Source organism: Poecilia formosa, unplaced genomic scaffold (genome assembly GCF_000485575.1).
Source record: "Poecilia formosa unplaced genomic scaffold, Poecilia_formosa-5.1.2 Scaffold37, whole genome shotgun sequence".
NCBI lineage: Eukaryota > Metazoa > Chordata > Actinopteri > Cyprinodontiformes > Poeciliidae > Poecilia > Poecilia formosa.
Window position 1 is genome coordinate 2,112,809 of NW_006799976.1, and position 27,843 is coordinate 2,140,651.

Below are 27,843 nucleotides of genomic sequence, written 5' to 3' on the forward strand. Positions count from 1 at the left end.
GGGTTGTGTAAGGTACTTATGAATAGTCAGTAATAACTGTTTATGTATTCCAACATTAGGTGACTGTGCTGGAAGCTGAAGCGATTGGCTACTGAAGAAAAAAACACACAACAGCTTGTTTCAGTGGTATAAGATCCGTTCTTTTGAATGCAGAGTAGTGCTTTTGCCTTTCTGTCACATGTAAATGTTTTAGACTATAAAATACATTTTTAATATCAATACAAAACCCCATCTCCAGATACCTCAACATGACATAAAGAAAAAGCAATGTAGTAATAAGTCTTTTATATAATATGGGGATATTTTTTGGTCTATTCTTTTAAACAGAAATAATGCAAATTAGCGACATTTGGGGAGTTTTCAGGCACAGTCTTCCTGTTTGAGGCCATACCACTGCAGCGTGACAGAACAAAAGTCAAGACTTTGACTAGGCCACCATTTGTTAGTGTATATGTCATGGTCCAAGCGAGGTTGACCTATGGGTCACGAACGTACGACCTTTGCCTTTTTAGAATTTATTGTGGAGCGCAGAACACATGGTTCCATCTTTAGTGGCAGGTAAACCCCAGATCATCACACCACCACCACCATGTTTGATTGTGTGTTGGTGTGGTGTAAAAGTGTTTTGGGGATTGTCAAAATGTCTTTTGGCCAACATGAGACAGACATTTGTAGGTTGGTTAGCACAGGTTTTCATCTTGGAACTCTCCTGTGAATCCCCTTTTTCTTCTTTTTTTGCCAAGTCTTTTCTGGGTTTTTTTTGTTGATTTTTTTGACCCGGTGGATGTGTTGTTGATCCTGAGAAGGTTCACCGCTTGCCTCACGTCTTCTCCATTTATGGATCTCAAAGTTCTAAAATTTTAGTCACGACTCTGTAACCCCTATCCAGACTGACAGGGGCCTCTCATCCGTTCTTCAATTTTAAGCATTTTGAGGCACGACGTGTTGCATATCGAGCTCTTTTTATCCATTTCCTGTCAGGCAGGACAGACGAACCATTTTCTTACTCTGCTCCATCAGTGTGCGACGCTCTACAACAACAGGATCTGAACCTTTCCACCTTGACTTATTTGGCACAATTCAAGTTTCTTTTAAGACAAAAACATGAAACTTGTTTTTAGCTCATATTTTATTAGCTTATTTGAGTCAAATTTTCCTAACTGCTTGTTTTCTTGCTGTGTTTGATCCAAACATGTATTGGATCTCAATGAGTCAATCTGTATAAATAAAAGTAAAAAAAAAACAAACAAAAAAAACATTAAGGGATTTCTTAATGCCTGACATTTAAATTAGTGTGACGAAAGGGCAAAAACAGAAGCGGTCTTTTCTCACAGCACTGAATGCTGAAGTGTTTGTGTTGTTTTAGTTTTACCGCAGCTGATCTAACAATATGCTCCCTTATAGTCTGAACGAGAGGCGCCCCGACGCCTCACTTCAAAGGCTGCGTTATCTGCTGGTGTCCAGCCCGAGAGGCAGAGCAGCTGGAACAGCGAGCACAATGGTCAGCGCTCCACAGCATCCTCTCCAGCCCAGACAGAGACGTGGTAAAAAAAAAAAAAAGAAAGAAAGAAAATCAATGCAACACGGGAATAATCTGGGCCGAATTGGCAAAAGCACAACAACTCGCTCCAGTTGCACTCCAAAACACGAGGGCATAAAACAAATCGGGACAAATTTTCATTGAAGTGTCAACAAGCACAAAAAGGCTGTGCCAGTGAGCATTAATGTGGAAACCCATTACCATGGCAACAGACAGGCTGGGAAAAGCACATGCGGTGTCGAAGCGGCCGCGCGAGGCGATTAGACTGTTTCCCACAATTAACTTTACGACTTGACGAAGATTCACGTTTGGCTCCGAGCGGACCGGCACGTCGCCTCGGTAGACGGACGCGCGTCGCTCCGCGGTTTCAGCGGAGACGTTTCAGTCCTCCGCCGAGACGCTCAGGAAGATCTGAAGCTCCTCTGGATGCGATCGCAGTTAGGCCAGTGGGAGTGGAGGAGAGAGTCGTGAATATTTATAAAGGGTCTGAATCATCCGGCGCTCCAGAGTCAGACGCACTAAACAGAAACAGGCTTTCTCGACTCATACAAAAGCTGCTGCTTTTGCCAACGTCTGGACCGGGAGTGGGGGGGGATAGCTTGCTGCTCACTGCATGCTGTAGGTGCAGATGCAGGTCGAGCTGAATGGAATAAAGGGATGAGAGGATTATGTTTGTTATGAATGAACCCGTCTGTTCACTTTCTTCATCTGGCCGGTTGCGTCACAGGCCCGTTTTTAATCACTCCAAAAATCCAGCGAAAATGATTAAAGTGAGACAAGCCAACAACAAACCTTTTTATTTATTTCTGTATTTATTTTATTTTTTTTGCTTGTCGTTATGTAACCCTTCATTATGAAAGAGAGTCAGCGTGAGAGGAGTAGGCCGTGAAGTGACATTTTTCAGGAGGAGCTTTTACTGACAGGAGAAAAACGTCAAGGTGCTACGGGAGGGAGGAACTCTCCCAACAGATCCTGTTATAAATGTCACGGAAAATTAGACTGCGGATGCTCACATCCCGCACCAGATACCCTCGGAGGAGTGAAAATGTGTTTTCACAGCTGGGACATTTCAGAAGCTGGCATTAAAAAGAAAAGAAAAAAAAAGCTCAAAAGCATTTGTACGCATCAAACTTTTCCCACATTTTGTCACGCCGTAGCCTCGGCCTTTAATGTGCTTCTTTGGTCGGGGTTTTAAGCGAAGATGTAAAGTGGCACAAGGTTATAAAGTGAAACGAAAAGGACATGCTTCATTTCTTTTTTATTTATTTTTTATTTTTTGGATTGGACTCTATTGCAGGCAGGATCAAGTGTAGAACGAAATAACGAGAAACAAAGTTGAAAACAGGCCGTCCAAGAGGAATCAGGAGCAACAGGAAACAAAACAACAATGACAAAAAGCGGGAAGGGGGGGGGGTAGCTGAGTTTCGATTACAGATGGGCGCAAAAAGACACAATTTTGGAACTGCGCCGTTTCCGTTACATAGCAAATTAAAATCACACGTGGATAAGTTTGTTCATGTGACGAGTCATTAAAAAACATGCTCATCCTACCACTTCCTGTTGACTTGGTCGTCTTTCCTGCCAGTGGTAACATCCGGTTGTTGATCACGTGACCCGTGAGATGCAAAAACAGTGTTTCCATCGCAGTTTTGCAAAATACGGTAATTTTGATGCAGCTGCAAAACAACTTTATCTTATACACAAAAGCTTTTTATCGAAAAACGTTTTGTTTTTTCGAAATTGCCGTGTTTCCATAAGCAAATTTCCGCTCGTATCTTCAATTTTAAAATTTCGTTTTACGGTCAAAGCGCAAATAGAGAAACAATGAACGACACAAACAAACATAATCCAAATTTTAAGGCGTTTTCTTTCATGACAGTAATTTGAAAACCACTCGTCATCATCCTTGTTGTTGATAACAATACACCACTTTGTATCGGCCTTTAACTTTAACTTTACAGTTAAAGTTAAAGGCCGACATTGCGATTTGAGGCGGTAAAGTGACAAATTGTGAAATAAATTACGGGAGAATAAGAGCTTTCACAAGGCTCGGCGGTTTTTTATTTGGCCTCGTATCAGATGATACACAAATCAGCCGGGCTCCGTGTTTCAGTTCCCGCTGCCAATCAGGCCAATGTGCCGTTACCAACGGCAACTCGTGAGTGACATATGCGGGCGGCAGGAATCGCTGCTAGCCCTCTATCACTGGACCAGGATAATGAGACTGTCCCGCTGTCAAGCATCTGCGTCCTTTGCTCTAGTTTTTCCGTCGGCATACTTCTACTAACACGAACCAACGCGCGCTCATTGTGGCTTCTTGTACGAATGCCTGTGCTTTGCATTGAGGTGTGTGTGTGTGTGTGTGTGGGCGGGGGGTCTCGTTTATTTAATTTTGTTAGTATAAGGCCGTGTGGGGGGAGGAGGGTTTGTAGGTGGCAGCGAGTTTCATAGCGAAGGTGCGATTGTAGCAGCGGACAGATTAGGTGCATTTATCTTCATTTGGCTGACTGTTGTTGGCCGAACGTCTGGAACAGCAACGCTCCAACTCTCTGCTCCCCTCCCACAGACGCTCAGTCCATCGCTTCGACTCTGAAAAATGAATGAGACGCACACACCACTCTCCATCCTCGTCTCTTTGTCCCTCTGGACCTCGTCGCTTGCCAGATCCTCATTCCGTATTCCGCTTCATACTCGTCCTGGTTTCCGATTATGTACAAATGTCTTCCCTTCTTCTTTTTTTTTTGTTGCAATCTGGTCTGGTGTCACTGTGACATTTGACAAATAGCGCAGCAAATCACGTCAGCCATTTCTTTTGCGCTTTGAATGATAATATCCTCACCATTGATTCCCACTTATGGAGCAGATGTCAGGCCGGCACACACACACACACACACACACACGCAGAGATTCGGCACGGGGTGAAAAACAGGATTAAAGACTAATGACTTATTGAATAAATCATTATGTGTTTTTTTTTGTTGTTGTTGTTGCTGCATCACCAGGAGGGTGAAAATTAAAATCGACTGTCCTACTTTATCAACATACCTTTTCGTGCAAATTAAAAGAAGCGAAGTGAACATGCTCCAGAACTCATCCGTCCTGCACGTCTCATCTCGGCTGCAGGCTGAAGCGTGCCAGAGGTGGCTGAGAGCCAACCGTGTCACGGCGCAGACTAATAGATGGCCGCCGCCTGATGTGTGGCATTTTTAGTGCTTATGTACCGTGTGTGTGAGTGTGTGTGTGTGTGAGTGCAGTTAAGCGTATGGTTGGATGTGTGTGGCTCCGGCCGTGATGGAAAGCCACATTCCATTATTGTTGTGAGTGAAGGGTGAGGGAAACCGTATTAGACAGGAGCACTTGTGTATTTCAGATGCCATTTTGAATTAGGCCGGCACGCTGAAGGTTACCTGCAGAAATCGAAAGTTGTTCGCCTGAGAAAATGCGTTCATGTGAGGGCAGAGAATGTAGACGGCGGGGACTACTTTTATAGACTGAGTAAAACGGAAGAGAAAAAAAAACACTTCCGGCACAGTCTTCGTTTTTATTATTATTATTTTTTCCATTTTACGGTATCAAATAATGCCAAGAATTTAGAGCAGAGAAGCAGACTGCGTTAATGGAAATCATTCAATCGTAGCAATTAATTAACTTCGTCTTCTGGTAAAATAATCAGATTTTTTTTTTTCTTTCCAAGCGAACAGCAAGGCAGATTTAATGTGCAATAAATAAAGGCTGTGTTCAAATTGTCCCCTAGAAAACGGCGTTATGCACAGTATACACTAGGCATACTTTGTTACCGAAGGCCTACTGAAAAAAAAAAAAGAAAAAGATAATTCCAACTTTAATGTCAGAATCCTTTTTTTCCAGTGGCCTTTATCCTCTTCCGTAAAATCTCCTGTTTTCCACATCCTAAAGGTAATCTGTCGGACTGAGATCTGTTGACTGTGGAGGCTGTCAAAGTACAATTGATTCATTGTCACGATCAAGAAATTAACCTGAAATTACTTGAGTTTTGTTACGTGGATCATCGGTCTGCTGGACGTAGCTGTCAAGACCTTTGGTTACGCTACGGTCACAAACGAATGGATGTCGCAGCAAAACTCAGGTGGGCTGTGGAATTTAAATAAAGTGCAATTGGTTCTAACGAATTAAACGTGTGTGAATAAAACATCCTCCACACTGGATATTTCCTCTCTTTTAAGACATTTTCTGTAAACCTGAGAGAAGCCGACCCATTTAGCGCTAGCAAACTTGGTACGTTCAAAGCTTTTTAACGTCTCTTCCCGTTCTGATGCCTGGTTTCAGCTTCGACAGGTCGTCTTCAGCACGTCTGGACGCCTAAAGGAACTGAGTTTCTGCCGTGACGTAAGCTGTTTTGCAAACTGCGTTAGTGAGCGCTTTGGTAAATCTGTAGAATAAAGTGGAACGTGAGTGTGGAGTCCATTAATTCATCTTGTTGGAGTTAGCAGCTGGATTGTCTAACCAGGAATCATTAAAAAAAAATTTAAAAAAATTAAAATGACACAAAATATTCCCCAAGGTGTATTTCAAGGAGTAAATCTGTGGACGTTTTGCAGTCAGTCAGTCTTGCGCTCATTCTTAGAGTCAACAATGAATGAGGCTGCATCCATAAAAAAAACAAAAAACACTTTTCCATAAATTGATTCATTTTATCTGGTGCCATGAACCCGGGTTTGGAGAGTCGGCCGTTCAACTTCTTCTCTCCCATGAGCTCAAGCAGCTTAGCCAGAGAGCTTCGTTGCTCCGGCAGTGTGAGCGCTCGACTACTGAGGAGAGAAAACACACATAAAAAAAAATAAAATTATATTTTCCGGTTCCCAAAAGTTGCCCCTTTTGAGGCTGTTGTGGTCAGGGTAGAAATCCCACAGTCACAACATTTTAAACTGGAATATTTCAGAAAACTAAGAGGCTATCAAATTATTCTCAAAGTAACAATGCATTAAGCAGATGGGAGCCGAACGTAAAGTTTTAAATTCTAAACGCTAATGATGTGTGGCTAATAAGGAGAAGAATGAGTCTGGCTCACAAAGTCTTGCAGCAAAAGAACGCCTATTTTTAATACCACCTGTGCATTTCCTTCTTTAGCTACTTCTTTGCCTTTAAAAGAAAAAATAAAGGGGATATTCAAATTAACCGAAAATCTAATAACTGGTTGTGAAACTTTTATTAGCCAAAAACATCCATCAAGCATTTTAAATAAATGGAAATAAGTCTTTTTGGGCCACTCATCCTTGCAGAGTCGTTTTGATCAACCCTTTGCCGTAGGAACTTAGTTGAAGTCTAGATCTTAATTGATGTCCAGACTGACTAGACCACACCAAAACCTTATGAGTTTGTTCTTGTTTTAGCTTTTCATGGGTTTTGAAAACCTCGTTGTCTCGTTTCTGTTTTCCTCCAGAGGAGATTTTTAAGTACCTCAGTGGTTTATATGGTAGAGTGGAGCGGGAGAACAGGAGCGTTAAGAAAGACCTACATCTAATGGTGATTTCACACCTGATGATCCGTTAGGCTTATCGGTTTGATCAGAGTCCAAAATTGTAACGTTTGTGTCAAGCAACCCAAACTCTTTGAAAAACCTGTTCCCTTCCTCACCTGTGGTGGCGCTGCATCGAGATCTACTGAAGGACACAAGATGAAAACCTCTGAAGAAGACACTGAGCGCAACTTCCTTCCTCACGAAATGTGAAAAAAATTGGGTGGCATCAGATTTTAGTGGTTGTACGTTTTTTTTTTTTTTTTTTTGTCTTTGGTAAACCGCTAGACACACACGTTTGTTTTGGTTACCCAGAATGCTCTGCGCTTTAGTCCGCTTCATGTTCATGGAGTGGACTCCAGTTCACTTGTTGTTCATACACATTCAAATCGCGCCAGAGTACACTTCAACCGAACCAAAACCTGGGTATTTAGACAAACCAGACTTCACTTCTTTGATGCACATCAGCTTGATTACGCATTCACAATCAAGCTTATGTTTTCTTTTTTCAAAAAGAGGGTGAATACTTTTGTGCAGCACTGTCGTATCTGTACTAAATGATGCAATCACTGTAGTTATTCTGTCATTTTGTGATCCCATCAGATGTTTTCTTATCCATATTCTATTTCCAGATAAAGTCTTTGCATCAGTGCTGTGAACAAAACAAATACCAACCCCTTTCAAAGCAGTACAAGTTAAAAAAGAAAGAAGAACATGATAAGCATCTGAAAAATAGTCTGTTTAAGGGGAAATATTGAATGACTTTGCTTTGACCCTGTCCTTTTGGGTTCTCATGTGAAATCTAAGGCAGATATCTTTCATGCGGATTTGGGGAAGCAGCGATCCGGGGAACGTACAGCTGAGAAGGGACGGAGCGAGCGAGATCAGCTTTGCCTCAGTCCGAGTGGAAAGGTGAAATGAGAGAAAGCAAAGAAAGCGTCCTAGAGAGACGGAGGAGATTGGTTTCACCTGCACTACGGTGTTTAGATAAACTCCAGCAGCGGGAAGCTGAGGCATCAGCAGAAATGAAACAGGATGCAAGTCCAACTCAGCAACTTCAAAGAAAACTCAGAAGAGTTCGAGGAACTCTTGAGTCTCTGAATTACTGCGGCAATGCACATTGCATGAGTTAGGAAGAGCGGTGCTATTTTACGGGCACTGCTTGGCTCTCAGCACATCCTGACACATTATGCCGTCCTCTGGAGGACAGGATGGGTCTTCTGCGAAGGAAGTGGGAGGAGAACGAAAACAGCGGAGGGCATCGGGAGCCGTTCTTCCGAGCTCTGCTGTCCAGATTCAGATCTTTGAGTCAGCAGGAAAGCATCAGTTTGCCTTTTTCTGTTAACTTTCTTTGATCACAAGTTTCTGAACACGATTGCCTCGAGCTTTAAGAAGCAATATTAGGAACTAAATGCAGACGCTAACATCCTCACAGTAAAACTGATACTGTGGTTTTTTTTTTTGAGGGGGGTCTTATGTCAAAGAATCAAAGATCAATGTGTTGGCATTCAAGCTCATTTTTAAAAAGCTCAACAGAGGATTTAGTTGATTGTGTACGCAAATAAGATGCTTAAGAATCAAAGTATTAAGCAATTCAAAGAAGCCACAATGCCTTCAGACAATCTTTAACGTTCATAAGAAACATTTCAAACCTCCCACTCCTGCATAGCCGTGTGCGTTGTAAAAAGCTCACATGCTCTTTTTCGTGACGATGAAGAAGATGACAGGAAGTGGTAGGAGGATGATGGTGCAGCTCTTTTTTTTTATCACATGAACAAACATAATAACTTCTGATTTTGATTACTTTTCTTATTTAATGGAAACAGCAATTACAGATTAGTTTTTTTTTTTCGACATTAGCAGAATATCAACAACGTTTTGCTCACATTTGTAATGGAAACTTGGTGACCGTCGAGCAAAAGATAGCAATATATCCAGCTTTACATTTTGGTGATGGGAAACAGAATGTCCATCCCTTCATGCTGATGATGAAAAAAAAAATCTTAACACATAATAATCTAAGACAATGAATCAGAAACTAAATATATCCCATGTTGCTCCTGAGGTTGCCGTTGCTCAACAGTGGAATGGTTTTTTTCCTTTTTTTTTTCTAAGAACAGGTATTCAACATGTCAAAATGCCCTTGAGCAAGAAACGTGTTTCTGTCTGCACATGCAACAGAACAAAAAAAAAAAAAAAAAACATGGAAAAATGAATGACAGCCAGATACGGCATTGCTGCTCAGACACACCGAGGCAAATGGCTCGGCTCGTCCTACGTCAGAGCGTGACTCATAAAATTGCCATTGTGTGGAGATGCGAGTCCCTGAAGCACCTGTGGCTCACGGACTCCGTGTGTTGGAGGGGAAAAAAGAAAAAAAGAGAGAGAGAGGAGCCATGCCTTGAATCTGGGATAACTACTGTTTTTGTACTAAGTCAGGCACAGGCATGGCTTTAAAGGAGCAGCAAAAGTCAAAGAGAGGGAAAACCACGACAGAAAGAGGAAAACCCCATACAAGCAGCAGGGATTACAGCATCTTGATGTATAGCCGTGTTTGCACTCGCCACATATGTCGAAGCATTATCACCAGTTTGTACGATTAGGGGCTCTTCATTGTTCAGATGTTTATGTGACTTTTAGTGTGCCGAAAGCAGAGGCGTGAATCGCTGCTGCAACTTTGTACTGTGTGTCGGTTAAAAACACTCATGCAATTTCGCTTGATTTTTAAAATTCTCCTTTTAAACACATTGTTTGTGGGTGATTTCCGTTCAGACTTTTGCTTCGTCCCAATCCAGTTTCTCCCTCAACTCCCAAAGCAGGTTGGAGCAGTTCTCCTGTTTACCTTTATTTCTTGTCTCCGCCCATCTCACCGCCACTTCCTGATCACCTGGGCCGGTGAAGAGATGAGCAGGTTTTGAGCTCACAGAAGGAGCTCTGCTCCACACGCCGCGGGAGTTTGGCGTTGGAAGATTTTCCCGAAAGTCAGGGAATGAGATAAAAACTTCTTTTGCCCGAAGGCCGTTCAGCCAGTCACCAAAGGCTCTAAGATCGGGACAAAGTCCTGTTTTGTGAGTCATTTACCTCTCGCTGTTCTCCACCTCCCTTCACTGAAAGGGTTTAATGTTACACCCGCTGCCAGACTCTTACCTGTGCAGGTGAGCGACGGTGCCGAAAGCGAACTTCCAAAATGAGGTTATGTGAGTACGCTTTCACGTTTTTCCAATTCCTCTTAAAGATTAGTGGGTTAAACATGACTTTTAATAGTCAGAGCACTTTGTTGTACAAAGCTTGACAGTGATCTTTTTTTTTTATTTGCATGAAAGTCATTTGCCTGTATGTTCGCACTTTCTGTTTATAAGTGAGCAGAACATGGCAGGTGTTTGTATTTTGTTTGTTTCATTCAGATGTTTCTTCACCAGGCTTCACATCTGGCTGCAGCTGTGACTCACACCGACTCTAGAGAAGTCAGTCAGTCAGTATCAGTCAGGCCTTAAACACACACAGAGCTTTACGGAGAGATTACAGTAACGTTCCTGTACTGTCGCTTTACATCCCATGTGGCCACACCGGAACAAAAGGCGCTGCATTTTATAACATAGAAAGATTATTTCTCCTTTTCTTATGTGAACTTTATTTAATGAGACGCATTATTATTTATAAACGACAGCACAAAAGCGATTTCCATTATTTGGCTTTTTTCCCCTATTATTATTATTATTACATTGACAAAATACGCACAAACTGCATGTAGAGCATCTTGACAGTTGGGCGGGGGGGAGCTGATTTACTTTCTAGCTGGTGAAGCTAAATGTTTGGGTAATGTTTCAGCAGTGTAAGCAGTTAAACAGAAACGCTGTCATCTTTGTTCTGTCCTTGTTTTGTTGTGCGTGGTTACAAAGCAGATGTTTTCCAGAGAAAAGAAAGAAGAAAAAAAATGGTGGAAGACTTACTGGAATTTTTCTGTTTTTGGGGCATGTCTGAACACAACAGACTAACTATGTTGCGGTCTGCATGTGCTGCATCTGGCATGTACTTGTTTTAACTCCTGGCTGCCTGATTTCAATTCGTTCTCTGGGTCCATGATTATGAGTCCAAAGTCTGATTAGATATTGCTATTTTTGTGTCTTTTGTGTTTGTTTTTCTTTTTTTTTTATGACCTAATGACTGATCTATTTATGAAACGGTTCTCGCTGCTGCTCCCTGAATCCAGTCACCTTTTATCGGTGGCGTGACTCACAGAGCGACCGCCTTGTGTTGACAAGGGAACTCCACTAAAAGTTAAAAGAAAAGCGAAGTGACATTAACACCCCGGTCAACTGTGTCGGTTCGCCTGTCCTCTTCGGGGTGTGTTTGATCAGCAGATACGATTCCACGTCTTGTCCTGAACCCGAGGAGTGGATGTGTACATAGCAACACGCCAGCTAAGTGTGAACACTCCGAATGCTGATGCAGACACAGATGCCTCGCCACCGGCTTGTTTTCCACACTCATCAACGGTCGTTACAAAAAAAAAAAGCTGACCTCGCACTGTCTTGTGTCATTATTAAGTCGGATCACAGGGGAGAAATCAGAGACCGATCCGGCAGCGGTATTTACATAAAATATACTCCAGGCGAAGATTGGGCCATGGTTTATGTTGACGGACAGCATCTTGAGTCAAGGATTGGCATGACTGCTTCAAAGATAAAAGAGAAAGGGTAGTATTGACAATGTAGACATTTCTTTCCCTCTTTTTTTCAGCTAAGGACAAAAGAGAAACATGGACACAATGAGATTTATGGATCATGAAAACCCGCCTTTCTTCTGGCTGTTTGAGCACTTGAGAGCGAGTAGTATAATAAATAAAACGTCATTTGATTTGTTGTGGTGGCGCAGGGTCAAAGCACAACCCACGTGTTGAGGCCTTAGTCTTCAAGCTGGTGGTCGCAGGTTCGATTCCCGGCCTGGCGACCTGTGCAGCATGTCTCCCCCCTCTCTCATTAACCTCTTTCTTGCCGAACTACTTTCAAACACTAGAGCCAACAGAACAAATCAATTGCTACAAATCAAGTTTAGGGTGGATTCACACCGTCTTTGTATAGTTTACATTATTAAAACTTCAGTCCGTTTGCCTAGACAGTCCAGATCGTTTGAGAAGACGACCAAAAAAGCAAACTGATCCACCTAAAAACCTACAGGTCTCGGTTTGGTTGAAGTGAACTCGAGCGCATATGTGAATGAATGCAAGCGGACCAAAGACCGCTCCAAAAGCAGGAAGCAACGATACCACAGGGCATTCTGGATAAATACGACCAAAACAAACTAATGCTTGCTGGAGAAATGACTCGTGGTCGTTTAACAAAGACAAAAGAGAAATCCTGCAACCACCAAAATCTGACGCTGCTCCATTTTTGTTTACATTTTGCAAAGATGGAAGTTGCGCTTCTCCAGAGATTTTCCTGTCGTTTCCTTCAGTGGTTGTCAGTACAGCGCCACCACAGGTGCGGAGGGAGAACAGGTTTTCCAAAAGGTGACGCAGGGCAGTGTGGAAGTAAACCACAGCAACCGGAAATGTAAAAAATGTTGTTACTTTGTTCCCCAATCAAACCCAGTCTACCGGACTACCAACTGTGGAAAACATCCATAGCCCATCAGAGCTCCCACATTGTCCTCAACGACAGCACTGGCTCAAACATCCCTACTGTCAAAGCGTCAAAAGAAAGCCGATACTCCTCCGGCACGGGCGTGTCGCCTGAATTCATCCATGAAAAGTGGGTGTATGTAGAGGCAAACGTGTGCGTGTGTGTGCCATCAGATTCATATGTTTGTGGTCTCGGGAGCATCTGCGCATGATCTTTTCTTCCAGTAAGGCTGTTTACATCAGGGTTGTTTCAGAACTGCAGCACACATCATCATTTTCCACTAAACCAACCCGGCGGCACACAGTCAGCGCCGAACGAACCTAAGGATGGAGTCCAGTAATCACTGTCAGCATGTCAGTCAGTGTGTGTCAATCAACACAATGCGGTTGGCATAAAGGCAATGTGCATTTTTGTTAAAGATATAAAGGATATTTCAAAAGATAAAAAAAAAAGCTTTCCCCTTTGAACCATCTTCTCCAATTTGAGGTCACTTGAATGACCAAATTGACTAAAATGCAGTTTTTGGATTCAATCTTAAAGCATCAGTTTTGAAACTTTTGTAAGATCTCTAAGTCGTGACTCATTCGGCTCTTCTTCTGCTTCCCTTTCCTCCTGTGGAAATGGTTTATCGTAGCTCATCAGTCCGGCGCGGTGGCTCAGCTAATATTTCTGAAGAAACAACTTGTTATACAGCATATGGGTTGCATTCAGTCCTGTCCTGACCAGTGTGCAGATATTTTTTTTTTTTGCGCTGCCCTGATTTCCCCAGTGCCGCCTTGAGTTTTAAAAGACCCTGAGCGGATGTTTTATGTGGAGCCCCAATTCCAGTTCACATTATTTATTGAATAAATGGCTGTAAAGGAGAAGTGGAAGCACATTATTACCCTGACTCACTCATTTGGTGTGGCTGTCATGTCTGGAGGAAGGGTTAGCAGCAAGTCATTTAGCAGTTAAATAGTTTGTATTTGTAATGCTGATGGAATCTGCCTCTGGCCCAGTGACGAGCAGCAGAACTGATTCAAACCAAATTATGCGGATTTATGACTGGTAACGTAATTATTAAAGTTGGGAGTGTTTTTCATTACATGACTGCTACTGAAAATGAGTAATTTTATTGAGTTAATGTAATTAATACACCATCTAATCATCAGCATCATTTACATGTTTTTCCCAATAATAAACAACCTATGGACTTATACTGGCCCGTGCCCCGGTGGTTAAGAACCATATGAGTTATGATTTTTTATTTTATTTTATTTTTTTAGGATGTGTTGGTAATATTAGCCACAAAGTAGTAATACCCAACCTACAGTCCACTGCTTTCCACCTAAGTTGGGGTAAAATCATCCCAGAATCAGAAACTGGATTTAGTATTCTGGATGAGCTGTAAACAAAACAGCTTCGGTTTTTGATCATGCCAAGAGTTATTTATTTTTTTAATTATGGATTTGCCCCACTCGCATTTCCCGCTGTTAGAATGAATCGTCCGGGAGAAGTGGATGTGTTATCAGCAGATCCGAGACAACACCACACCAAAGAGCTGCCGCATTCCCTCATTAAACGAGTTTACTTGTGAAAAACTCTTTTATAGGAGATTAGGCTCCGAGAACGGATCATTTTTTTCATGTCTGTGAATCTTTTTTTCTTCCTTTTTTCCTTTCTGTCTTGTCATTCTAACTAGCGTTTCCTCTTCCTCTTCGGTCTCAGGCTTGTTCTGTGATGAAAGCGCTTTGCTCCGTAGATCAGGCCGCACTCAGCAGGCGCCACGGCTTGTGATGAATCCACCCTGTCGTCACGCGTTTGGAGAGGGGAAGTTCTACTTTGTTCGACAGTTCACCCTCTCCTCGTTAGCGTTAGATACGCCGCAGACGGGAATTCTTACCTCGCAGTCTGTGGGATTCAAACTGATAATGTCAAAAGGAAACACTGTGTTTGCTATCAAACACCCACTTACGATGCAGCACCATGGAGTGTTGCAGACTGAAGCCGGTGTTTGTTGTGCCTTGTAATAGCTTTCTAGCTGGGGCTGTAAGAGCAGCAGAATATGTTCAACCCAAACAGCAGCAGCGACCTTGGATTACGGTGCTGTGGAAAAATATTTGAGCTCTTGTAGATTTTTTTTTGAGTGTGTGTGTGTGTGTGTGTGTGTGTGTGTGTGTGTTTTTTGCTTTTTTTTTTTCTCTTCCTAACCTTAAATGTTTCTGATCATTAACCAAATTTTAATATAAGACAAATCGTCAAAACAAATAAAACATCTAAATTTAATTTTTTTTTTTATTATTATTTGTTTATTGGGGAAACCACTTAGAGACCGTGTGACAACTTGAAGTAAGCTAGAAGATTTCAAAAACCCGATCAAAAGAACAAAACCGATGAGAAATTAAGTCATTAGCTGCATTCCCATTGAACATATCACTGCGCAAATCGGAATTACGAAAATAAATTTGCTTAACCCCAATTTCAGGAAAAAAAACAAACAATTTTTCGATTAACAGTTTGGATGAGGTTCTTTTTCGGCAATTAGTTTATTTCGCAAAACTAATGAGTCACGTGACCGACAACCGGATGTCACTGCTGGCGAAAAAGACGAAGAAGACGACAGGAAGTGACTTATCACGTGAACAAACTTATTGATTCTAATCGCTCTTCTCATTTAATGGAAACAACGTAAACGGGAAATTATGTTTATTCGACATTAGTGGAAAATTCCCAAAAGTTTTACGCACATGTGTTATGTAGACACAGCTGGTGATTTCTATCAGCTTGGAATTTTTTATAAAGCTGTTACGGAAACACACAGAGAGCCATTATCTGAAAAAGGAGAAAATATAAAACAGTGAAGATTCTCCAGAGTGACCAGCCATGTGTCAACCTCACATCCAAGAGGTGACCAAAAATAAAACGTCCTTGTTTAATAATTCTGGGAAAAAAGCGAATCTCAGTTTTCACCAAGGGTAACAGTCATAATCTTTCTATTTATGCTTATATCTCTTTTCTTCTTTCCTTTTAAAAATGGATTCATTTGGAAACCGCCTTTTGTACACACTCGGTTTCTCTTTGTCGTTTGAATTAGACGGGGCAAATACTTTTTCAAAGCTGCTGTACATTTCTATTTTGACTTCACCCTTTGCTGTTAGCAGCGTTTTGAACGAGAGCCAGCGTGTCGTCACGCAGCAGCGCAGAGCCGGCTACGGCTCCAGAAACAAAGCGAACGGAGCGCCAACGCGGTGGCTCCTGCCAAAGTGGCGTGTGCCTGACTAGGCCCATCTGTCGGTGTCCATGTGCTCGAAGGAGCCCACCTGCTCCGGGTATGACGTGCGCGCCGGCTGGCCAGCCCGGCGCATCGACCAAAACATAAACTCGTGCACCAGAAAACAATAACTCGGCACGATTGAGACCGCGTCGCACCCGGCTGTGGATTAGCAGAGATGAGCGACTGTCGTGGAGCAGAGAGGCACAGGCTCGTCTGCGTCCGTCTGTTTCTGTCGCTGCTGCTGAGACGAGTGGTATTGATGTTCCCACATCCAGAGGAGAAATCGCAGTCGTTCAATATCCGTTATCTGGGCCGCCTCTGTAAATCCAAGAAATGATAAAAAATAATAATAATAAAAAAGAGTCTGCTGCAGTTCTTTGCATATGTGAACAGAAAGAAGTCCCGCTGTGTCTGCAGTCGTCCTACATTAAAATTTATGAATTGTTGAACACATCTCGCTTTTTTCAAAGGTGGAAACAAATGATTTGTAGCAAAGAAATAAGTCCTTTGTGGCTCTATGTACTTTTAACTCACTTGCACTGTTCAAAATTTTGGAAATAACCCAGTTTATCTTTCTTCAACTGATACCAACTTCAGTTTAAATTTTAATATAAGACATAAAAACAATTTGAATACTTTTTTTAGCCCTGCTGAAATCATGTCTTTGATGTTTTTAATGTTTTTATCTTTACTTTTTATCTATTTATTAATTTCTTTTAAATGGCGTTTTAACTAAAACTCTGAGGTGTGAGAATCCTTGTCAAATGGCGTTTTGACTAAAAATCTGTGAATTCCGTCCTGTCAGGCGACGGGGCCTGGATAATACCCGTGTTAAACGGACGGCGGAGTCCGGCGACGACAGGCGCTTAAATACCGTAACAAAAGTATGTTTTATTCAAAATCTCTCTCTTTCTTACTGTTTATTCAATGTCACATGCTGTTCTTATTTTTTTTTTTCTTTAATTATGTAAAGCACCTTGAAATGCCTTGCTGCTGGAATGTGCCATACAAATAAAATTTGATTGATTGATCGTAGACCATCAATTATTTAAGTGAAATATGATTGTGAAGTAATGATTCAAAGTGACAGCTCAAAAGACTTTAATATTGTGAAACAAAAACAAAATTATTAGAGTTGAAATTTTAAACCGACTTCAGCGTCTTTTCTTGCCGATTAATCTTTTGGGAATGAGGTGAGGTAAATGTTTTCGATGTTTTGGAGATAGAGCCAGGAGAGACTCGACTGAGACGGTTTGGACATGTTCAGAGGAGAGACGATGATTACATCAGTAGAAGGACGCTGAGGTTGGAGTCATCGGGCAGAAGGCCAGGAGGAAGACACAAAAGGAGGAGGGCATGGAGAAAGTTGGCGTGAGGGTAGAGCATGCAGACTGTAGGAATAAAAGGAGAAAAGGTCAATTGACGTGACGACCCACGAAGAGAAAAGCCAGAAGAGAAGAAGAAGAAAAAAGCTTATTTAACTGATCAAAAGATCCTCAGTGCATCTCTAATTTTTTACTGCTGAAGTCGAAATGTCTCTTATTGCTTCTGATGAATATATGGATTACTTTTTTAATGAGGCAGTTTTTAAATGATGTACAATGTGTTTTTTTTTTCTTCTTCTGTTTCTGTGCTCAGTTTCCTTAAGCTGTAAAATCCTTAAATGCCACTTCCTGATGTCACCTCAGGGGCCTGTTAGCTGCAGGCTAGTCACCAGCAGTCATCCTTCACAATGCATGGCTCTCTGGTTTTATCTGCTCTTGGTCAGATCACTAATCACAGATCACTTTTACCAAAGACAAAAGAGAAATCCTACAAAAAAAGCTGACTCTGCTTCATTTCTGTTTACACTTTACACAGAAGGAAGTTGCACTCATGTCTTCTTCTGAGATTCTCATGTCATTTCCTTCAGTGGTGTTCGCTGCAACGCCACCGCAGGCGAGGAGGTGAACAGGTTTTTAAATTAGTTTGGAATCGCTTGGCAGAGTGGAGCGTGAACAAGAACCGCACCAGCTGAAAATGTAACAAATGTTGCGATTTTGGTCCCCAATCCAAACGCATATCAAACTATTGCAACTCTCTCCACTTCCAGGGCTAACACAACAGTAATCTCATTACCAAGTGCTTCTACATTGTTGTACTTACGTTGCTTTCCTCTTCCTCGCAGATCTCTTCTGCTGACACCCTGTTCGACTCGTCCAGCTTAACATCCCAAGTCCCAGCTTTTCAGATGAGACTCTAGCCTGACGTCGCTGCAGCGATGGCGGAGGCCTCCCCTTTGGACATGTCCCCAACAGACTCGGGTGTGTTTTCCCCGACCCTTGAGCTGTGTGCCTCCTGCGGCCACAGCCACAAGCTGGAGGAGAACCACGAGTACATCTACCAGGACGACGTGGATGACGACCTCATCTGCCACATCTGCCTGTCGCCACTCATCATGCCGCTGGACACGCCCTGCGGCCACACCTACTGCAAGGAGTGCCTCACCAACTTCCTACTGGAGAGTGACTTCTGTCCCGTGTGCCGCACGCCCCTCATGCTGCAGAGCTGCAGGAAGCCGAGCCTGCTGGTGCATAAGCTGCTGGATAAGCTGACCGTGGCATGCCCTTTCGCTGAGTTTTGCACGGAGACCCTGCCTCGCGGCGAGATGGAAGATCACATCAAGGGCAGGTAGGCTCCAAAAGAAACCCCCCAAAAAACGTGATCAGATACTTTAACCCTTTTCGGTTCTTTAAATCCACTAACTATCAATTGAAAGTGGCTTGAAACATACCTGGAGAGTGTTGGAGTATGTGATCCTTTCATGTATGTTTGAGAAATCCTTTAAAGTTTTTGCTGTGGAAAATGCCTCGTTGGACCTCATCAGAGCTGCACTTTCCACGTTTTTTGAGCTTTTGCCTCACAGAGCAGCCTTCCTTCACTCGGCTCCTGCAGACTAGCCAGCAGCAATTAGCAAACGCCTCTGCAAACCACATTTGCTGAGCTCATTATACGAGCTACTTCTCAGTGAAACCCTGGTGAATACGTTGTCAAAGGATCAACAGAGGAGTCGTGTTGTGATGACTTCGTGAAGGCGGAGTTTCAAAAAGAGCAGGAGCTTCTTAGAGAGACAGATGCCCAATTTCAAGGCGTTAAACTTGGAAGTAAAATGTATTTCAAGTCATATGTGATATATATGCCAACTGAAGGTGCCATAGTTACTTGATTGTGCTATAAAATGGCACCATGTCCCTGGAAAACACATAATACTGGCCCTTTAACAGAATACAAAGTTGAAAAGAAATGAAACATGCTGTTGAAACATTCTTACAATTTAACTCTGCAGAGTGTGTGTGTGTGTGTGTGTGCGTGTGTGTGTGTATGTGTGTGTGTGTATGTGTGTGTTCGTGGAATCACCTCTCGCTGCAGTTAGAGCTGCAAGCCTTCATGGGTCTGTCTCTCTCAATATTCTTCAACACAACAGGACACACGCTCAGAGTGGCTGGAGGACATCTGAGAACATCGATTTTCAAGCCTATTTTCCACAAACTCAACTGCATTTAGCTCTAGACTTTGACTAGACCATATTATTACATGGATATTCACTCTTAGCTGTTGCTCTATGGCTCTGATTAGGATTGTTGCCGTCCAAAGTGAACCCAAGAAAGAATCTCAAGTCTATTCCATGTTTTGCTCTTGCACTATGTCTATGCTCCATTAACTCTTACCAGCTTTCCTGTCCCTTGCTAAAGAACACCATCCCCTCAGCATGAGTCTGCCACCGTCTTACTTTAAAGTGGAGAAGTTAGGGAAATACTGTTAAGAATCGGCTCTGTCTTTAAAACCAAAGACATGCAGTTAGTTTGGTACATTTTGATATCGCAACTAAGAGATGGGCTGAGTACTTTATTTTTCTAAATAAAATGTAATTCATTCTGGGGTGCAAATATGTTTAAAATGGCCGCTGTGAAACAGTGCGTGTACCGGCGCCATCAAATGACTTTTCCCATTTCCTGCATGCCCACCTTTCATTCCTCTCCATTTTCAGTTTTTTTTCCCATCTGCACTCGTCTGTCAAAAATCGCAATAACTTGCAATAGCCATTGACCGTAGGATACCCCTTCCACGTCCACTTCGTCCATCATCTTTAAGCACCGGCTACCGTCCCCAGAGGACAGAGTTTCCCCTCCAACCGGGCTTTCATCAAACCAAAACTCCCAGCTTGTCTGCTCACGTATTAAGATGCAGCGCGGCAGTTTCTCTCCGCTCGCGTTAATCCTCATTAAGACTCCCCCTGGCCCAAGTGCTGCTGGGATAATTAACGCATCTCACCAAGTATCACAGACAGGACTCAGAGGGGGGTTTCCCCTTTCAAGTTGCATCCAAAAACGTGGAAGCTCAAGTTTGTTTAAAAATCCTTAAAAAGAAATCACCAAATCTTCCTTCACCGTTGTGTTTCTACTCCTACACCATCTTTTCCGCTCAATCTTTCCTTCTGTCAGTTTCTTTTCTTTTTCTCCACTGCCTGCCCTCGGATGTCATAATGAGGTGTGGATCTCCGAGGTTGCCTCCCAAAAGGATTCGGCTGCTCTCCCGTAGTTAGAGGGCGTTATCTGTGGAGGTGAGCGGGGCCGCGTCTGCCGAGATCACCGAACGCATCGTGTGCAAGGATGTGAAAAGGTCTCGGCGAATAACCCGTTTCAACATCTCTCCGGTGATTGTGGCAGTGAATAATAATAATAATAATAAAAAAAAAAAGAAAAAAAAAAAGCACGTTTCTTTAAATTGTGCTCTGCGTGGTTCTTTGTAACTCTGTTGAGTTTGGGAGAGTTTTTAATGATTAAAGACAAACCTACAGAGACAAAGTGTGTTATTAGCGTGGAGTTATTATGGTGCGCGGGCGTGAAAGAAGTCAAGTTGCATAATGCATCAAGCAAATGTCAAATTTAATCGCCGGAGACTTTCATTTGCATCTGATTTCCATAGCAGCAGTTTCTTCTTTAGCGCGCTAACAATCTTCACCTAAACCTCGGCAAGACGTTCTAATCTGAACTAAAGGTCTCATAACCATATTAGCAAACAAATTATCCCCCATGGTGAAACAGCAACGCTAATCAAGGCATCGGCCGATTGTTAGTTCTGCTATTATGAATTCCAAGGCTTGTATTTATAGGTTTAATTGGAAGCAGCAGTTTGTCGTTATCGGGTTTGCAGTGAAACACGTTTAGCCGAGATTGCATGTTAAAATATTGGGTTCCCCAGAAAGGTACAGGGTTTTTTCCCCCCCCCAACATTTTTTGTTTTTACAATTAAAGGGTCCACAATATCGCAAGTTTCATGTTTATCTCAGTCTAAAGAGGCGTAAATACCTTAACAGAATTAAAAAGACTCCTTTATGCGTTTACGCTGAAATATTAAGAGTTTTTATGAATGATAACATATTTTAGCGAATCTTCTTTTAGTGCAGAATAATCCAGATGAGATCTGACCACTAATTATTGCAAATTTAAGGCGAAATAAATGCACATCTGAATTCATAAAAGCTGAAAGAAAGCTTTAAAGAATGGTAGCGTAGTTTGTGGCTAGCTCTTAGCTAATCACAGCATTTAGATTATTTTTAACAGAGTAATCAGAATAGTACAACACAAACTCTTTTCGCGTGGCAGTGTTTTTGCGGCGCCAACGCTTCTGTGACCAAGTGCTGTCAATTAGTTCAACACAAAGTCTATGTGCTGACTCTAAGAGTTAAGCAAACGCTTTCAGGGTTTCAGGAAAACATGCAACAAGTGGTAATGTTGGTGAATGCAGCGGCGACATGTTGCTGCCTCATTCCACTTTCTCTCAAATGAATCTCTTTCCTCAAAATGCCCCGTTATGACAGTATGCGGAAAAACCTTTGAGCGATTTTGCAAATTATGTAAAATATAAAATCAAGATATCACACATATGCAAGTATTCAAAGACTTCGCTTAACATTTTGAGGCATAAAATTTAGTTTTCACAGATCATCGTAGAGATGTTTCTGTAAGTTTTCAGGAAGCAACCTGTGATGTATTGATTTGATTGGGCCTTATATAGACACACATGTCTATATAAGGTCCAATAGTTGTCAGAGCAGGTGATGCGACTTTTGTTGTCTAGTTATAATAAATTGGCAAAAGCACTAAACGAATAGAGAATAGATTAATTTAATCAAACTTGGAAAAAGAGCGTAACATAAAATGTGGAACAACCAAAGAGCTTTGAATAATTTCAGAATATTCAGTACCTTCGTATTTCTGGTTCTGGTCCATTTAGTTTGGGTTTGTAGCAGATATGATATTCAGCTAAAGGGAAATTTGGCTACAGCTTCTATTTGCACCACAAAAAATATAAGGTAAAATCAAGCATACAGTTTCTTACTGACTTTACCAAAATGTCCGGATGACTCAAATATTTTGTGCTGCTTTAAACAACAAACATAGTCAATTGCATGCATTTCACCTTACTGAAATGATGGATGGATGGATGGATGGATGGATGGATGGATGGATGGATGCCATCAAGGTCACTCCACATTAATATTCTTTTCGAACTTTTCAGCAATTTCATGCCTCGCTCATTGAACATCCCTCATAGAATCCATTTCCACCTTCCCTCCAATCCGTGGTTGTAAATCTTTTTCCTTTAACATCTCAATCTGTACGCCACAAAACGTAGATCAGGTAATATAGATTTTCCCACCTCAGCGATTTTTGACATTCACAATATGCATCGTATTGAACAAACTCGAATTCGACACACAGGGAGAGACGAGTCACACGGCCTCCATGCATGACCTCACCCTTCTCTCCGTCTGTGTTTTGATGCCAGTGATAATGCAGTACATTATTTCTGGCTGTTTCTAAAAAAATCTGGCAGCGGGTCAGAAGTTGTAATGACTGAGACGCGGCCATCTGGTCGGGGCTGATATCATCCTAATGGAATCATTCGTGACCTTTATTGGCTTTCAGAAAGAGAGACAGATATTTTCGAATGCATCCACTGCAAACAAGAGGAGCAAAAATCTTCTCTGATCTGCGGTTTTTCTCGTCGGGTTTGTGCTGTCGGGGCTTGCACTGTGTCTTTTTGTTGTTTTTTTTAGTGCGCTGACATGTAACCGCATGTGATTCTTTGAGCCTGTTTCTTGTTTGTTTGAATGATCTTCGATCCATATTGTTCTGGTCCTTTTCAAAGTTCACATTCACGTTTTACACATTACTCTGTCTTTTCGTTCTTGCTTTAAGTATAAATATTTGACTTTTCGGGGACGGCCTCAAGCGCGCTGAGGCTTTCTTCTTTTTCTTGAGTGTTTAAAAAAAGCTCGAGTTCTCAAAAGCAATGGAAAATCACAAACATTTGAAATGGAAATATGAAATAAAAAAAACGGCCTGTATTCCCCTCGCGAAGAGTTACAGAAATGAGCAACGAGGGTGTTAAACTCCATTCGTCCGTCCCCAGTCTTCCACTTATCCCACACATCTCCCTCTGCAGCAGCTCTCTCTATCTCTAAGTTATATCAAAGTGTTTGCAGGCCAGAGGGACGTGTAATCCCTGTGGTGAGTTCTGAGTCTGACTTGGGGCGTCTTGATCAGATCCTCAGCCGACTCCTGTAGAGGAGGAGCAGCGGCTCCACTTCAAGCTCCCACCAGAGGAAGAAACTCAGGACTTTTTACTTAACTTTGAGCCCAGCCCAACCATAAAGAGTGTATACTTGAGGTCGTCCTCTGGTGTTACAAAGACAACGTCAGACAAAAACGGCTCAGATGTCGTACAGTGACATTATGTCTCTGAAAACCAGCCGTCGGATTCTTGTACTTCCATTTTCATTTTGATTCGCAAAAGGATCAAAATTACAAGTTTTGAGAAGAAAATTACAAGCATTACAAGTTTTGAGAAGAAAGATGTGAAGTCCTGCTTTCAAACAGAAAGTGTGTGTTCTCGAATTATGGCAGAAAAATTCCCCTGGGGCTGTTTTATGTCATTTTGTTAGAATCCGATGGCTGGTTTTCTGAGATGTTTCTGAAGGCATTTGGCTCTGATAATACTCGCTCCAGTCCGTTTGATTCTAGTCTAATTAGCGCGAATCTGTTTTCTTTTATTTGAGTTCACTGAGTTTGTTCTGAGTCAACTTGGTGCAGGCCAGTTTAGTACGATACACTTTGGTCTTCGTGACATCTTTTGGTCCTTGAGTCCGTGTGGTTTTTGTCTGTTTGGTCTGAGTGTGTTTGGCAGAGCTCTTCCTTCACCACATCAGACCGGACATCCAAACCGTCTTCCAATATGTTCATAAAGTCGTGATAGCAGGATTAGTCTTAGGGTGCTTAGTCCGTTTAAGACAAACTCTGGTTTGATTGTGTAGATGTGAATACACCAGTTACATTGAATACCAGTAGGAGGTGGTCTTGATACACTCCTTGATCTTGAACGTTCGAGATCCATTCAGCATACATCTCCGATAAAGTTTTGCCAGAAATAGTACCAGGGAAATGACTAAAAAGAGGATTACATTCTTTGTGTTTTTGACCAGCCCAGAACACAGTATTGGGGTATGTTTGGTACCGCCGGTCTGACCAATAAACAGACTAAACGTTCTGGCGTCGTTTGTAGTGACAGGTTTTGATTAGCTTGGAGCTTTCTCTGTGTGAAAGAAACCGAACCGCCAGAAAAAGTGACAAGTTAACAAACAGAAGTTCACCACAAATTTTTACTGATTGGGCCAAAGTAAACCAAACTATGACTGAGAAACCCCCTTAGAGTTTGAGAAGTGTTGCAGATGTGCTCCAATGCTCCAATACTCTCATTACACACAATCAAAACCTTGAACTCTGTTTTGAAAAGTTTCACCAGAGGAAGATGATGGGGACTTTTCTCCAGTGATTTCCTGCCCACAGTTTCAACGTAGCGAATGGAAAAACAGCACCGTGACGCTCTGTCAGCGCGAGGTACCATTTCTACAAATGGGAAATGGAAAGGTGTAATTGAGTGCGAGAACATGAGTGCATGAGTACGTCATGATGCCGTTTTTCTGAGTTGCTGCTGAACGACTCCTCCTCTGGGGCAGACCGGCTTCTGTTCGCCAAAACTGCATCCTGTCACAATCCAATTACTTTTCCATTTCCTGCGAGCCCTGTGGTCTCGTCGCTCAAATACCACAGGACAACTGATGCCTCGGTTTTGCTCGCACCCGGCCATTAATGTTAACGCACACTGGCTCGTAACCACGCCACCTTCATCCATGAAATATTTAGTCAGACGGGGTGTTTACACCGGCTAAATGACTTTCTCGAGGCCATCGGACGGCATTTTGAAAATCAGAAAAGCAGGGGAGAGATGAAGCGGTGAGAAAAATAAGATTTATTCACTGCCTGGCCAAGGTAATCCTGCCCTTTGAATTTTTTCTGCCTTTCATCTCATTACAAGCAGAAACATTAATTAATTTAATTGGTATGTTATGTGACAGACCAACACAGATTCTGTGAAGGTCTCAGGTTTGTATATAAAATTATTTTATTGTAGATAAAATCAGTACTTACAAGTACCTCAATTTGGTACAGTTGCATTTAACTTAGGATATGTCTAGAAACTTTTTTGTCCATTCTTCTTTGTAAAACAGCTACATTTTAAGTCTTACTACAGATTCTTAGTTGGATTTAGGTCTGAACTTTGACTGGACATTTGTAACACAAAACATACTTGGATCTAAACCATTTAACTTAAGAATTGTTGTCGTGTTGGGAAGTGAACCTTAGTCCCAAATCTTTCTCTCTCTCTCTCTCTCTCTCTCTCGGTCTGTCTCTCTCCCTCTCTCTCTTTCAAGTTTTCATCCAAGACTTCATTAATCTTTCTGTCACCTCTGACCATCTTTCCTGTTCCCTTTTGAAGGTACTGATGTTGCCACCAGTATGTTTTAGTGTGGACATGGTGTTTTTCGGATCCATTTTCCATGTCAGATGCTGAAAGCTTGGAATATTGTTTTAAACATCTTGGTAGATTTATTCCTGACCTATGTGATTTATTCTGGGGTTTTCCAGTTGTTTTGCCTTTGTTCTCTCAAACAAACCTGAGACCTTCACATAAGCAACCACTAGAGACAAATGGCTCCACTGGATTTTATCCAAAAAAGTGCTCAAATAAGATCACAATCGGAGATGCTAAGTCTATGAGAATCTTTTAGCTTTATGGTTCCCTGCTGTTTTTCTGCAAACTACAATGAAGCTAAAATGAAATAGACAAGAGAGATGAAACATCCTTTCAGTTTCTAACTAAAATGCATCTTCTTGAAGTTTTAAGTTGCTGCCAGGAATACTTAACACTGTCAGCAGACGTATGTCTCCTCCAGTCGTTTCCTGGTTACCTGATCGGTCAAACCAAGATGTGCGGCTTTAACCCAGCTTCCGGTCTTTTGCTCAGTTTTCCTCTCTAAAATGTGAAGATGAAGATTAGACCTTTTTGAATTCCCTCGGTTTAGTACAGACACGCTTCACATCCTTTCGTTTTTATCCTCATATTTCTCATTCATGCCACTCTGACAAACCCACCCCATCCCAGCAGAGCGTATTGATTTACCGGTGTGTGTTGGCCATACTCTGCCTCTCTCTGTCTCTCTCTCTGTGTTTTTTTTTTCTCCTCCACACTTGTAGGCAGATTCTTTTAAGCGATCAGACCAATCTGCTGCACTGGGAGCAGTCCATCGCTGTAAACCAGGGGTGAGGCAACGGAAAGCAACATATTCTCTCCCCCCCCCAGCCCTGCAGGAGCGATACATCCACGGGCAGGGGGAGGTGAATGCAGGAACCGGCACCTGTGTGTGTGTGAGTGTGTGTGGATCCGAGCGCCTGCGAACGTGGCCGAGCCAATCAGAGGAGTACAAAGTACGCCCCCCCGCTCCCTTCTCTGCTTTGGTTTGCGCCATCCCCCCCCACAACCCCCTCTTTCCTCTCTTTAGTGGTTTCTGCTGCAGTATAAGTCACAGCTTGCACCGTTCTCTCTCCGACATACACACACACGCGCGCACACCCGCTCACAGTGCATACGGGCACAAATCCTCTTACAACTCGCCAGTGCCCAGAGCAGATTAAGGGGCTGCACATCTCAAATTGTATTCCAAATGTGCCACCTTTTGTATGGGTTCCCCTTCCTCTTCTTCCTGCACTTTCTCCTCTTCCTCCTTTGCCACAACCGGGACCTCTTCTTTCTTCTCTGCACCTGCTCCGGCTGATTTTTTTATTTTATTTTTTTCCTCCTCTGCTCCGTCTTCAACCTCTGGCAACCTGCCCACTTGGCTCTGCAGCTGAGATGACCAGGCAGCCAGCCTGAGGCAGAAGAAGAAGAAGAAGAAGAAGGAGAAAGAGGAAAAGAAGAAGAAGATCGCACAGACACAAGTAGAGAAGTAGGGGAAGAGCAGAGTAAGAGGGGGAGGGAGTTGAAAAGGTAGGAAGTGAAGGATTAAATCACATCTGAGAGCGCTTCTGTTTGAAAGGAAGCGGGGTGGTGAGGGGAGAGAGAGAGAGAGAGTGGGGGTAGGGGGGGTCAGAACGGCCAGGGTCGCAGAATTGGAGGGGGACGGTGGGGGCGAGGGGGAGACAGGCTCAGCTTCAGGGACCAGAGAGCAGGGGTTGGGGGGGCGGGTGACGGCTGACCATGAAGGCTCTGTTGCTCCTGGTTCTGCCCTGGCTCAGCCCGGCCAACTACACAGACAATTTGGGCAACCTGCACATCCTCTATTCTGAACTGTGAGTACAAGACTCATCCTGCATCCTTTCCCCCACCCCCACCCCCTTCACTGACCAACCATCCATCCATCCATCCATCCATCTGCTTGTTTCTCTCACTTTCACCACCCTTGCTGGGTGTTCATGAACTCCACCGGTGTTTACATTCGGGTTCGTCACATGAAGAGTCGGTGGTTTGCTGATGCTGCTGATGCTTTTGGGGG

General features: G+C 42.7%; 1 protein-coding gene across 2 annotated transcripts in view; it reads left to right on the top strand.

The window, feature by feature from the left end:
• The first annotated feature begins 9,946 nt into the window (after nt 1-9,946).
• Nucleotides 9,947-27,843, top strand: part of lnx1 (ligand of numb-protein X 1) — a 49,031-nt gene continuing 31,134 nt past the window's right edge. Inside the window, exons 1-2 of one of the 2 annotated variants that reach the window (XM_007550693.2) lie at nt 9,947-10,231; nt 18,076-18,578. In XM_007550693.2, coding sequence (XP_007550755.1) covers nt 18,169-18,578 — 410 coding nt within the window. In that variant the 5' untranslated portion in view covers nt 9,947-10,231; nt 18,076-18,168. Of the gene's footprint in view, nt 10,232-18,075; nt 18,579-26,860; nt 27,641-27,843 lie in introns of those variants that run through there. The other variant, XM_007550695.2, reaches the window with a different exon arrangement.